The 14275-nt window shown below is 33.4% G+C and overlaps 1 protein-coding gene across 8 annotated transcripts in view; it reads left to right on the top strand.

The window, feature by feature from the left end:
* The window catches only part of LOC125679736 (coiled-coil domain-containing protein 180-like), a 32787-nt gene extending 18839 nt beyond the window's left edge, over positions 1-13948 (top strand). The window contains exons 22-39 of one of the 8 annotated variants that reach the window (XM_056153718.1): positions 49-195; positions 1537-1713; positions 2130-2313; positions 2643-2663; positions 3888-4026; positions 5011-5043; positions 6041-6152; positions 6384-6395; positions 6745-6803; positions 7348-7492; positions 7966-8001; positions 9626-9773; positions 10638-10782; positions 11397-11695; positions 11916-12027; positions 12163-12279; positions 12393-12520; positions 13359-13948. In XM_056153718.1, coding sequence (XP_056009693.1) covers positions 49-195; positions 1537-1713; positions 2130-2313; positions 2643-2663; positions 3888-4026; positions 5011-5043; positions 6041-6152; positions 6384-6395; positions 6745-6803; positions 7348-7492; positions 7966-8001; positions 9626-9773; positions 10638-10782; positions 11397-11695; positions 11916-12027; positions 12163-12279; positions 12393-12520; positions 13359-13487 — 2143 coding nt within the window. In that variant the 3' untranslated portion in view covers positions 13488-13948. The remainder of the gene's footprint in view (positions 1-48; positions 196-1536; positions 1714-2129; positions 2314-2642; positions 2664-3887; positions 4027-5010; positions 5044-6040; positions 6153-6383; positions 6396-6744; positions 6804-7347; positions 7493-7965; positions 8002-9625; positions 9774-10637; positions 10783-11396; positions 11696-11915; positions 12028-12162; positions 12280-12392; positions 12521-13358) is intronic. The other 7 variants (XM_056153721.1, XM_056153720.1, XM_056153719.1 and 4 more) reach the window with 7 other exon arrangements.
* Positions 13949-14275: the final 327 nt, after the last annotated feature.

The following is a 14275-nucleotide window of genomic DNA, read 5'->3' as shown; positions in this document are numbered from 1 at the left end:
TTAGAGATGTGTATAATCAAGTACTCATTCAATATATTTGATTTTCAGATTAATTGCCTTGCAGTCACAGTTAGGGAATGAGTTGACAAACTTTATGGAGATCATCAGAAACTCCTTGCTCCAGTACAGGAAACACTTGGATAAAACCCTGCAGATGCTGAGGGAGTCCAATGCCAGATTTATCAAGTCTTTCAAGTATGTGAATAAAAGAGTGATTTTTTTTCTAATTTACATTTACCTTTCACAGGAAAAATACTGAAATATTTTTCAAACAGTGAACTTCCGGATAATATTGAAATATTTACCATTTCAATCTGATCTTTTTTTTCAATACATCTTCAAATTTTAGAGGCAGTCAGAGGGCTTTGAATGTCTGAAGACATTACAAAATCAAATTAACCAATTAAATACAAATAAAACCCTCATGGCTTTTAGATTGCAGTGTTATATCAAAGTTTACTGACAATTACGGAAAGGACCATGCGTTATAGCTGCCTTTCTGAGTCCTCGTAAAACTTAGAATATTAAAGTTGTGAAGGGAGATTTGATCTTCTCTGAATTCCTAAAGGAGATCATGTGCAACACAGTTTCACATTATCTGTCTTTGATGTTCACATCTATTTGGAGTACACAATATCATAAGTGACACAATTTCTTAATTCTACTAAAATTAAACTATTAAAATTGTTGATTTTTTTAAAATTGTATTTCCTTCAGAAAACAATGTAGAGCAGAACTTGGATGAGTAAAAATTTTCTGTGATGTATTTGTACTGAAAAGATAAATATATGGTATAAATATAAACTAGGTCCAAGCCTGAGCTTAATATCTTTTAGAAAAAACACTGATTGAAAAATAGCCCTTTCTGGCCAAAAACACTGAAAATTACAGCAAAACAGCATGTGTCGTCATTCTGGTTTTATGTTATATGATCAAACTGAGAATGATAACTGATCACATGGGGATTCTTGCACAAAGTACACTCAATGTTGTAACATTAAAGGCATGAATATCAATTTTGGTAGGCAAATACAGCTCTTATTATATAGAGTCCTTTCTTAAACATTCAAAGTATCAAGGACATTTCTAAAACATTACATGCAAACAGAATGTAAATGTGCATGCTGAAGGATTTTATTTTTTTTTTAAATCGCATAGAGTGAATATTACACAGGGAACATATTTTCATAATTCACTAAGAAATATTCATTTGTTTGCTCACCATGCAGTATTTTTACCAGCATGATATATTTTCAAATGCTTAAGTACAAAAAACGCTCCTTAATAACTATGAAATTATACTTGTAAGGATTTGTCCAAACCCATTTTTACTGCACACTATATATGTGAAATGTCCCTTTAAACTTTACAGGAAAGATGTATTTCTTTTGTCATTACTATAGGTTAGAAGTATCACTTTTGAATCCAAGATTGCAGTGCACTTTGTCATTCATTTATTGCATAGATTCATCATAAATTCATGATATATATTATCAGGTGTTTATGCAGAAATGAACTGTATACTGTATTTTGTAGGGTCTTCTCTGACGGAGGAAATTTCTGTCCGGAGGAGATTGATGTTTACCGTAAGAAGCTGGAGAACATGTCCTCAAAGATTGATGTATCAGAAGGTGCCATCATGTCAGACATGGAAGATATAGAAAAGAAACGCCTGGATCAGGCGACAAAAGTGGCCTCGGAGTTTGAGGACAGGTACAAAGAATTGCACAATGGAATTATTGGCTTCTAAGTTACCATATCAAGAAGAGTGATCAAAATTATTACAATTTTGGAAATGATATGATACACAGTTATTTTTTCATAACAAAACATTTACTCATTCAAATGAACAGAAGCAGGGTTTTTAATTCCTCCCCCATGATTATTTCTACTGAAATTGCATTCTTTTTACCAAATAAAATAAATTTGAAAGTTTTCAATTTCAAAATATTACTGTAGCAATCTTTCACTTTCCATTCATAACAGTTTTCTCAGGTGTGATTTACATCTTTGAACATGTGCTAATAATTTAGTTAGTACAGACAATGAAGGTCAAGCATGAAGTTTCTTTGAATAACAATGACATATGTGTTTTATTGGTTATACCAAAAAATGTTTTTATGTTTCAGGTTCAAAAATCATATGATAGACTTGATATTTATGGAGAAAATAGCTCGTTGGTTGACCAATACGCAGGTCAAGATCAAGGCTGAGGTTGCCAATAGCAATTCTCAAGCTCAGCAGCTAGCCCAGCATCTAAATGACCTTGATCGAAGAATTGATGCCTGTGAGAAACCCAATTTGGACAAAGAGGTAATGAGATTGCAGAAGCAGGGTTAATATCATTTGTACAGTGTATGATATACTGGTATATTCTTGTCCAAATTAAGGAAGTATATTTGCATGCACATAAATATTTATATTTTCACCTCATATTATTTAGTGTACATATTTTTAGAATTTATCATAAAATAGCCTTGTGCCCTTGTAACATGTCTGTCAAATTCATATTTTGACAATTTTTTTAATTTTTTTTTTTTTTTTTTTTTTTACAGCTGTTACAGATTTATTTTAAAGCTAAAGCAATATTTATGACCTTTCTTTGCATATTATATGTATATTTTATTGATTTTTATCAACAGCCTGCATGTAAACAGGAAATGGTAAACTTTAATTAGCTGCTTATGTGTCTATTTCATTAATCTCAAATATTAATGAAACAAATGGATCCAAAATATCTATCTCTTTTCTTCCAGGCCAATTCACTCATTGGGTCATAAAAAAATTAACCAAGTCTTTATTTCTGTACAAATTAATTTTTTCATGAATATCCATGGGGCTTATGTCTGAAAATATGAAATCCGCTTCTGACATTATTATTTTTATCTTAATTTTAACAACATTACAAAGCAACTTAATTATTCCAGGTATCTTTTGGGATTCATCCATCTTCTAGTTCAATTCTCTCTACTAATACAAAAAGATGGAACTTTACTGTATCAAAAAACAGTTGCTGTAGAAATCGTGATACACTGTGTGTATAGAGAGTAGATCAAAAAATTAGTCATACTGAGCAGAGTCAGCTTCTTTATTTGTTCACGTCAGCTTTGTGTGAAATACCACGTACAAAATTAAATATTATTTAGATGTTTTCCAGTCAAACATTGTATGTGAATCATATGTTCAATAGGAATGCTAATTTTATATATATATGTATATATTGAAAAGGACTTTGCTACCATGCTAAATTTGAATAATTACCGGGTATTTTAAGAATTTAAGAAATACTGTAGATTTATTCAATATATGATTCTGTCAAATTGTTGACAAGGAAATTTAGTGTAATTTATCACATGGGAGCACATTTACTTTCAGTCGTTCACAAATGAAGAGGACTTATTATATGTTTACTTTGCAGTTAGCACAAACGAAGAGGACTTAAATTTAATCATTGCATTTTACATGTACTTTGCTGAAAACTCATTTCAACATTAAATCCATCTCTGAACTACATGCATGGTTTTGTATAATTGATGAAATGGATTTTCTGAAAAATTAACAAAGCATGCACACTTAGTGATTATGAATGAAAGTTACACAGAGTTAATGAATACAATAACTACATGATTTTGCCTAGTGAACTTCCTGTTTGTAAGATTTTCAGGTATCTGCATTGCAGAACAGATTGAAATTATTTCACATAAATAAAGAGATCTTATCAAAGGGGAATATGTTATATCCTATCATGCATAGCACTGCAAGTATGTAACACAAATTGCATATTAAAAGGTATTGAACTGGATCATTCTAAAAGAAATTAATGTTGTATGCAGATTATTAAGCAACAGACACAGATAGCAGTTTCATGTTGTATTTCTGCTTTACAGCAAATAACATCTCGTCAACTAAATGAAACGCTGAAGACTGTGTTAGAGGCCTTTCAGGACAGAAGTATATACCTAAACTGTATGAAGGACCCCACCCCCAGGCCCCCCTCAGGCACCATGCAGGGACCCCCGGCTCTAGGTATGATATTCTTCCATCTTTTTTGCTGCTAAAAACTTATATTTCATGCTTATATCAGTAATGATAAAGACATGTCTATTGACAAAATATTCATGAAGTTGGTTATTTTTTATTGAAAGTTAAGAAATTGACCCTAGCTGTTGTACATTTAGTGTCGATTACATGTAGATGATGAAATATTCTGGTACACAACCAACAGACTTTGATTCTTAAGAATTAAAATAGTATTTAAAAAAAAAAAAACTAAAACAAAAGAAATAGTATTGTATATATGTTCATAAGTTAAACACCCTATGCCATGTATTCAGGAGTTTTGCATTCAGTTCTACTGTTTACTGACCGAAAATCAACACGTATTGGAAGTGAAAGTACATGTGGTAATCTAACTGGTAAATATGATTCATGTGTTCGTAAGTTATCTCCCCTTCCTACTGTATTTCTTAACACATGAAAATTATTTGTGATTATAATATTTATGTGTAACTTGTCTGTACAAGAATATAACTTGTGTACTAAAGATTGACAGAGAAGACCCAAAAACACAAACTTCTTTGTCTGGGTGAAGAAAAAAATTACATTTTGTAAATCAATGTAGCTTATTAAAGCTTGACAGATCATATGAAATCTGCACCTAATACCGTAGAACATTTCTCTGGCACAAAAGAGTTTCATTTGTTTTCACAAACTTTCAATACTCTCTGCATTAAATGTTTGAATACCCATTTTGCCACACTCGTAAACTTTCATATGACTGCAACAGTGCATCTGTGCTGTGTGATAATTTTTAGCATTTTTAACGCAAACTTGGAAATTTCACAGTTTACATATATAGACATGGCAGAATACTGACTGATTTTTTTTTATGATACAGAATAGGATACAGACTTCTATATGAATGTGGAATTAAAAGCCATGGATTACTGGTTCATTCATTTGTATGTTGTCCATTCCAAATCATAAATATCGATAAATGTTGCATTTCAGAGAGGAAATCAACTAGAATGAGCAGTGATCAGGGTAAATAAGTGTATTAAATGTTACAGTATGTCCCCTGTGTCTTGTGAGGTATCAACTACTAATAAAATCCCTATTTAAACCACCCTATCAGAAGTGTGATCCCAGGACCATCATTTATCCACATTATTAAGACGTTCAACCTCTAAAACATGCAGTGTTAATTTGTGAAACTAATCATTGTTTTTGATTTGTATAGTGTCAAAGTCTTTGTTACTGTAACACCTTGTGTATTGTGTAGATTTCTTGATTTGCTCTTCATGTGTAATGCAGGGGGGTTATGGTCAAATATTTTATTATTTAACATAATTTTTAATATTCAATAAAAATTATGTTAAATGATAAAATATTTGACCAAAGCTCTGTCCCCTGTTTATGGTCTCTAGGCCTGGTTTTGATTTGCAATCAAAATTGCAACAAATTGTTACTTTGTCAATTTTTCAGTTTCATCCACATTGGATATTCATTGTCAGAATTAATACAAGTTGCATAAAACCGAGATATAGACACTGCACTTTCTAATCTAGGATTTTGTTGTGTTCTGTATGCAGCTAGGAATTTGCTGCGATACTCAACGTTTCTTTTCTAAAGCCATTTTCTAGCAGTTTTAATTTGGTGGTTTTGATGTCTATTCTCTATAAATATTATGACTAGCTTATATTCTGTGCAGTTTTGGTTTCATAGTGTTGGGTTATAGTGAAAACAGCAAAAATTTAACCACAGTACTATAAAACTTTGTACAGTATTTTCATAAGAAAAGTTAATAGGGCTAAAATCTAAGGTGAATTCATCTCAATATTGGGATACTGGAGTTCGATGGACCTTTCAGACTCTTACAGATCTTAAAATTCCAATAAGATTTTAAGCAGTTAAAAAATGATATTCATTTTAAAGACCAGATTAGAGCAGATCAGAGCTTCTGATGCAAAATGAAACAGGGAAGATTGATGTCACATTTGGTATAAGTGTACTTTGACTTCCACTTGACTTTTATTTTTAGGGGTCCGGGTTGGATTCTCCCAGTCAACAGATGTACAACCCACACCGATCAGTCGGATGGGAAAACAGCCTCAGGAGGACCCCTCAGTTAATGTCATCAAGAGTATTCTTAGGTATGAAACAGTAGTTAGTCCACCTACGATACATGTATTTTGTTTTCATCGGATAATTTCTGGTACAATTTCTTTTGATTTTAATCAATATGTTTGTATTTTGAGCATGATTCGAATGACATGTGTTATCAAATTTTATTTGAGTTTTCAATGAGCACCAGCACAATATATTTTACACACTTAGTTTTAGTTAACAAATACTAGTAATCATATAAATTTCTGATTAAATAGACAAAAGAAAAGGTAAGGATGTTGTTATTGAATAAATATGCATGCCAATCCATGCTCTATGGGAAAAAGACTGGAATTGTGGGTTTCTTTTTATACACACCCTGTTCATGTTAAGGTTTATTTCTTATTGTTGTATTGGAAAGCTTTTGCCTGTATATCTTGCCTGCTGGTTATTTTCTATTGCACTTGTACTCCCGATATTCAAATTCTTTCATTTTGAGTTCCAAACAATTTAGAAGAAAGGAATGTATCCATTACGTCATGAATTTTTTTTTTATTTTCTCGATGCATGTGATAATTAAACATACACAGTAATTGTTGAGACCTGGAAATATGATAGTGTGCTCTATTACATTCACAGGGCACAGAAGAGTAAGATGAGATTTGGTATGGATGCTGAACTGGATGGAGAATTGACGGGTATGACTGTAAATCTTTAGAAATATTGTATACAGTATATGAATACTGTATTAAACTAATGTTGATTGTTCCTTAACTCTGAATTTCATGTCCCCTGCTTCAGTTCAAAAGTAGTCTGTGCTGTGAAATGGATTATTTCTAGGTACAGTAAAGCCTGGTTACAACAAAGAAACAGGGATGGCTAATTGTACTTCCTTAGTAGTAGTATTTGATGTGTCTGATTGTTTTTTATATATATTTTGTCAACAGTGGTCTTAAAATTCACCTTGTTATAAACAGTTATTTGAAATAAGTATGTCTATTGTAACTGTTTTGTGTTATCACTCAATGTAATCTAGCAAGCGTTCTAAATCTAAAGTACATTATGTACATGTATAATACAAGGAAAACTGTGTTTTCTGATATTTTGTGCTGGATTAGACAGAATTACACAGTGTAAAGAACATGAAAAAAATGAGTCAAAATATACAGTGAAATGACGGATTACACAGGTTTCAGATTAGGCAGGTGTAATTGTAATTATACATGATGTGTGTTTTTGTAGGAGGACATCACCACGACTCCAGGGAGAAATTGAAGTCTTCCTTGTCTACTGCTACAACCTCGGAGAAATCGAAACAGACATCTAAAGGAAAGAGTTCTCACAGCACAGGTGGATCCGAGAACTCTCCTAAAAGGGTTCAATCTGGGTCAGTACATGTGCAGGGACTTTTTTGTTACAGTGACAAATGCTAGCATGTTCTTGCATTGTAATGAGATGACATGCATATAATGAAATTTATCAGAAAACTTATCATTAGACAAAACTACTCTGGTGCTATCATTCTCTGTATTGATTATTTTAGAAATATATTTATTTTCTCAAGCAAAGTTTTGCTCTTTCTTCTGCAAAAGCATATGTATTAGATATAAGTGTATCATATCTGCCAGTAATTGCACAGCTTGCCAAGTTTACAAACTCTGGTGAATGTGGACATTAATTCATATGTACTTTTAACTACTAGTGTTTACATTGTGTACAGTATCTGTCCGGGTGGGTACATGTTTGCAATTGAAGGTTAATATTTTAAAGATGAGAACAAGTTTGTTTTTTAAGCACTATTTTTAGACTTTATAGTAAACAATTAGCATCATTTCAAATGTGCTGCTATGTCTTGTACAGCATGGAGACCCCTCACACACCGTCATCAATGCCACGGTACAGTATTGTCTCCCTTGGAGTCCCTTTTGTGTTTGGTTGACACTTATCTTTCATTTCTATCATTTAGTACTTTCCTCTAATATCTTTGACATGGTTTATTTTGACAAGAGAATGAATAAGGATGGTGTTGCTATTTAAGAAAATGCTTTTCGTCAAGACTGGCTGCTTGTATTTTGAAGAGTGCTGCTTTTAAACAGTTATAATTTTTCCATATCATTTAATCAGAGAAAATGTTTGTAAATATCCATTTTGAACTGATGTACTATATGCTAATCTAATTTCATATATATATATATATATATATCCATGCTAAAAGTCAAAGGATTTCTTTTGTGAAAAAAAAAGTCAGAAAAAAACTCAGAGAGGGTTGTTGAAACCATAAAGCATGATTGATTTTGCCATATTCAGATTCTGAATACTTTTACAGTGATCACTTTCTTTCTTGAACAAAACACATCATTTTGAGTGCATGTTCTGCATGAACTTCACCAGAGCATTCATCATTATGGTTTCACTTGAATTAATCTTCCTTCAAACAATTTACAAATCTTTTATCAATCTTATGTGGAATATGGTTAAAAATTCCATGCTAAAAAAAAAAAATCATGCATGTTAGAAATCTTTAATAGGGAAATGGTTAATTTCAGTATTTAAGCCTGTAACAGTAACAAGTTATAAGATAACAAGTTACAAGTTATTGTAGCAGTAACAAGTTATATAACAGGGAGATGGAGATTAACAAGTCATTAGCAGTTATTGTGAATATCTTATAATTGGCAATTTTCAAAAGACAGTTTCTGGGATCTTGCCTTATCGGATGTGACATTTGAATTTTTCATCACTACATACACAAGTATATGAGAACTTTATATTTTCATGTAGAGGCAACTTCAGAAATTTGTTTGAAAATAAGTTCTTGTGAGAAAAATGATTTTACATTGTCCAGTAAAAGACATATAAACTTGTGTTAAATTAAATTGATGTGCATGTCACCCATTCTCAGTTAATTTGTGCAATTCACAATTCAATTAGTAGAAAATATGAAGTATTTCAAAACGATCTTTTTGTACTTTTGTAGCTAAAGGATTGCAGAAAAGAGAAATATTATGGACTTGAATCTTTTACTGTCAAACATAAGCACTCAAAATGAGCAATAAAGGACAAAAATAAAGAAATCATTATCAAATTTGTGTTGTTCAATATTTTACTGCATTTTAATGAAAGTAACATCCCTTTTTGATTTGAAGGGTGTAAGATTATTCATTGTGTTGCACAGCAACAATTTTTCAAACTTGAAAGACTCTTGTACACTGTATAGGAGTTACAGAAACTTTCAGTGTGCAGTCACTATGTTTTACAAGAGTCAACATACAGTAACGTACATTTTACCATCGGAAACTTCCATTCTTAATTTTAATTTCATTGAGTTTCATGATCCTACACATTTAAACTGAGAATTGGTGTAGCAATATGCATTAGACTAATGTTTTAATGATAGTTCAACTTACTCATACATCAGTTATATAGTATGTGACAAATATGATGTCATATAAAACGTCTGAAAATATATTGTGGGTGTGCTTCATTCATTATTTTACTCTGACTGATGCTTGTTACTCAGACTGAGGCGAAATAGCAAGTCCACCAAGTTTGACAGGAAGTACTTGGTGTTTGGTGAGAAGGAGGAGGAGGGAGAAGAGAGACATATTCTGGGGATCATTAAGAAAACCCTGAGAGAGGCCCTGGAAGGTCTCCTAACAAATGCTGAGGTAAAACTATTTTATCATGTACTGGAATGCCGCTCTTTTATTGGATGGAAGCATCTTTTGATTGCCAACTCATGTTGATTATTAGGTTTGTTACTGACTGTCTTCGGAAATAATTAACTTGATGAACCCTATATGTTTCTGTAGATGGCCAGTAACAAACTTGATACTGTGTCATTCTGTCAAGGACCTTATTTTGGATAATACAGAGTTTGTCTAAATCCAAGGGTTGCTACCCTTACTTAAACAGAACATTTTGCTGAACAGAACACTGTTCATGTAGCATTCTAATTTCTTACACATTCATTATGGCAAGTGCCCACCACATTGGCATCCATTATAAATGCTACTAACCGTCTATAGAAGTACAGCTGGATATCATGACAGGGTGACATTCTAATCCGAGGAAAAATATAAATATCTGTAGATACGCAGTAGAAAAAAATATCCAGTGTGCTGCAATATTGCAGATACCTGATATTTTTCTGTATTTTGGACATACATTTGTACTGTGGATTTTGTCTCATATGATTTGACTTTAAACAAAATAAGTGAATTTCGCGGGTTATTACTGACCATGTATGGCAATACATCACATATCAATATATATTATTGTAGACAACTCTGTAACTATCTTATCAATATTTCAAATTTTGACAACTGATATTATTCTTTCGTCAATGAGAGGAATTTTTATTGGATATGATTGAACTGCCATAGTTTCTATCGATATCACATGATATTGTGGTACACTGTACATGTTCGTTCTTCAATATTGAAACCTCAAAACTTACACAAAAGTTCTTTGAGGATTTATTTATATCATATTTCAAGCTCTGTTTTGTAAATCCTGACTCTTTCATTTAGATGTACTATAGAGCCAAGGGAAATCGCCTCGTGACTCGGCCCCAGGCCCTACAAGAGACGTTTGAGTCATGTGCTGATGTCATTGTACATAAGTTACAATCTTACTACACGCAGTCTGATGAATACCACAACCAGTGTCTGCAGGGTAAGCTACTGATATCCAATATAAATTATAGCATTCCTCTGTATAGATATAGATGAATACCACAACCAGTGGGCAGATAGTAAAGCTCTGATCTTTTGTATTAAATAACAGAGATATGCTGGATTTAAATCCGGTAGAGTAAATCAAAATTGAGCTCTTCAAAGCATGTGGATGCTCCTCAATTGACTTCTGTATGTATTTTGATTTTAAAATATTGAGAGGTTATGGAATGTGATTTTGGTTAGTTCTTTACTAAATGTCTCCTCTATGGTAGAGTGCAAATTAACATTGAGGAGATTTATTTTCATATATATACAGTCCAACCTTGTTATCTTGAACTCGATGGAGCCAAGAAAAAAATTTTAGATTTCCAAGGCTTTGAGATATGGACGTTAAAATACTTAAAGAATATGTTGTTGGGACTTTCATCTCACTTCAAGATTTCCGCGATATTCGACATATCATTGTTCAAGATATCCAGTGTTCGACATATTGTTGTTCAAGATATCAAAGTTCAACTGTATATACTAATCTTAACAGTATGGTTAACAAAAGATCAGTCAGTTGTGCTGCTTTAATATGTACTTGAAAATTTTTCACTGTGATTTCAACAGAGTTTAGAAGTCAGTTGTCTCATCTGGAGCGCTCTGTGGGGCATGTTCCCGGGCTCCTCATCACGGACATCCTAAAGGAAGAGCTCCAGAAATATACAGCAGAGAGAAAGAGGATGACTGAAGAGTTCTCCCACAAACTGGTGGAGCTGGAGCAGAGGCAACAGGAACACTCCCATCTCCTGCGCCCCACCCTGGGGCACCCCCACTCCGAGGAATCTCTAAAGGCTCTGCGTGAGAAGGAGGAGGAGAGACACAAGGATTATGTGTCTGCTGTAGAGAAACACACCAAAGATCTACAGGTCAGTACTTGTTGAGAAAAATTCTTTTGGACTCCTTTGTCTTTAGAATTTGTAACTTTCCAGTTATTATGAATCGGGACTTTCCAAATTAACACAACAATCAAGGTGATATGATTAGGCCTATGCATTTGTGCAAAACAAAACAACGGGGAACAATAAGTAATTTTAGTGTCAGTATGAGTATGATGTTAGATTTCACTCTGCAATGTTTGTATTTCAGAATTCAGCTGTATCCCATGCCCAAACCTTTTTAGACTCATTAGCGAGGACTGCGGAGCACCAGTTACTGCAGTACGATAATCTGATGGTTATTGATGATGTCATAAAAGGACGTAAGTCGGCCTACTGTGATGGAATCTGGGTGTTTTTTTTCTACTTCTTTACACCTTGTAAAAAAAAACCATTTTTCTGTAGTAAGCATGTGTCTCCTGTATTGCTAGTACTTAGAAAACTTTCACCCAATTCAGGTGTTGAACCTACAAAGTATCCAACCAGTGAACTGATCCGAAGAAGGAATGCCGGACTCCCACTGGAAGATGACGAAGATAAGGGGGCCCTACCACGGGGTAAAAATGCCTGGACAGGTGTGTAGCTATAGTGACCATCAAACAGAATAAAACAAAATGAAATATGAGAAAACAAAACAGTAATCTAAAACATATAATCAGTATAGATCTAAGATTTACGTTTGATGTAGGCATCCCTAATAATGAACTGGTGATTGGAGACTCTCCCAGTAAAGTTACAATGACAGCCTCTGTTACAACTGCCAAAACAACACTAGGTCATAGTGCTACTGTCACCGCCAGAGACATCGCCTACCAGGTAAGACTGATGTCCTTAAAATGGGATGCAGGTTACCTTAAGTTAGTCTTAGATACACATGCAGTAAATCTTCGTCATCATAGCATTGCCATCATAGTGATTACTGCATCTAATTAAGGTTCCATCACACTTCTACGTAAATATTACTGTACTGGGTGTACTGAAATTGACTCGGAGACATATCTTTGTTTATTCAGATAGAGCAAATAGGTGGTTTTTTTCTTTTTGAAACCTTTCAGTGAAATTTCATCTGAAATCAAATATTTTGAAATCAGTTTTTTGGACACATTCCATCTTTGTATCATCTAGACTAATGAAAAGACAATAGTTTTAAAATATACACATAAATACAGACTGCCTTTTTCTTAAAGTGTTTAATTTCAGTCAAAGATACTTTTGTGCTTCTTTATCATGAAAATTCAACGAACTTGCACACAAAATGACAATCAATTCTATGTACCTTAAGATTACTAGTAAGTCAGAGTAGATACACTTTATGCCGAGCTCAATAACCAATCACATCTCTCATGTCCCAAAAAAAGAAATGACATTTTCACAATTCACTTACTCTCATCTCATGGGAGATGAGAGTAAACAAATCAAACATAAGCTTGTGAAGATGAAGATATGATGGCAATTACTTTGTCATATAAATATATTTGAGCAATTTTAATCACATAGGTGCAGTTTTAATGATGCTCATGCCAAGCAAGTCAGTTTACTGAGCCCTTGATTGAATACTGCAGTATAATGGTGTTATGTTTTTAAACCCAATTGTAATTTATGAGTAAAGTCATGAACTTATATAATAGAAAGTGATGTTGTATATGTTGACCAGGATTATAAAGCAGAATTTGAGAAGACTTTGAAGTGGATAGATAGTGAGAAACAGAAACAGATGCAAGCAGAGCAGAGGTGGATGGATAGCTGGAATACGTCAGTGGAAAAAGTCAAACAGCTCTACTGATCCACCAGTGGGGATACACGTGTAAAAGTGAACAAATTGTGAATACCTGTGTCAAGGCGATATGTGTTGTAGCCATGATGACAGAAAGTGGTGGGAGTTTTCTCCCTTTACATTGAATTGTGATTTGTTTTATAGTCAATTGTTTTTTCTTTAATTGCACTTCTATGATTTATATGTGTATTTATATGAATGTGCTTTTAAGAGAGTCTATTTATATGTTTTAAGTGACCAACATTCTCCTTACACTTGCTATTAAAGCATCATCAGATACCCACGGCTGATCTCGTCTGATGAGTAGAAGACGAGATCAGCCGTGGGTATCCGACGATGGCTATTAAAGCAGTAACCGTCCATACAGTTGATTTGGTGTCAACATGAACTCTGTGATATGAATGTGATATATATATATATCATGTTCTTTTGATTGAGAAAATATAAGAATTAAAATATGATTTACTGGTTTTCTTTAATTGATTTGTCATATCAGGCCAACCGTGATAAATTTTAAATTTTTTGTTATGGTAGTAGTCAGATGGGTTAAATCACCAGATAGCTCAATTGGTAGAACACCTGACTAGAGATTCAGGGAGCCCGGGTTCAAATCCCGGTCTGGTACGTTGCATTTTCTCCTCTCCTGTTACATTTGGTGCCGTAGACCAGTCCCTGGAACTGACTGGTGAAAATGCCTGCCATGGGATAAGATCCTGGATTGATGTCTTCAAGGTGTGAAGCCATTTGAGGATGGAGGAATGTAGCAGTCATCCGGATTCAATCGTGGGAGCCAGATA

The sequence above is a fragment of the Ostrea edulis genome, chromosome 2 (genome assembly GCF_947568905.1).
Source record: "Ostrea edulis chromosome 2, xbOstEdul1.1, whole genome shotgun sequence".
NCBI classification, from domain to species: Eukaryota; Metazoa; Mollusca; class Bivalvia; order Ostreida; family Ostreidae; genus Ostrea; species Ostrea edulis.
Note: the sequence above shows the minus strand (reverse complement) of the source record. Positions and strands in the feature narration are given on the sequence as shown.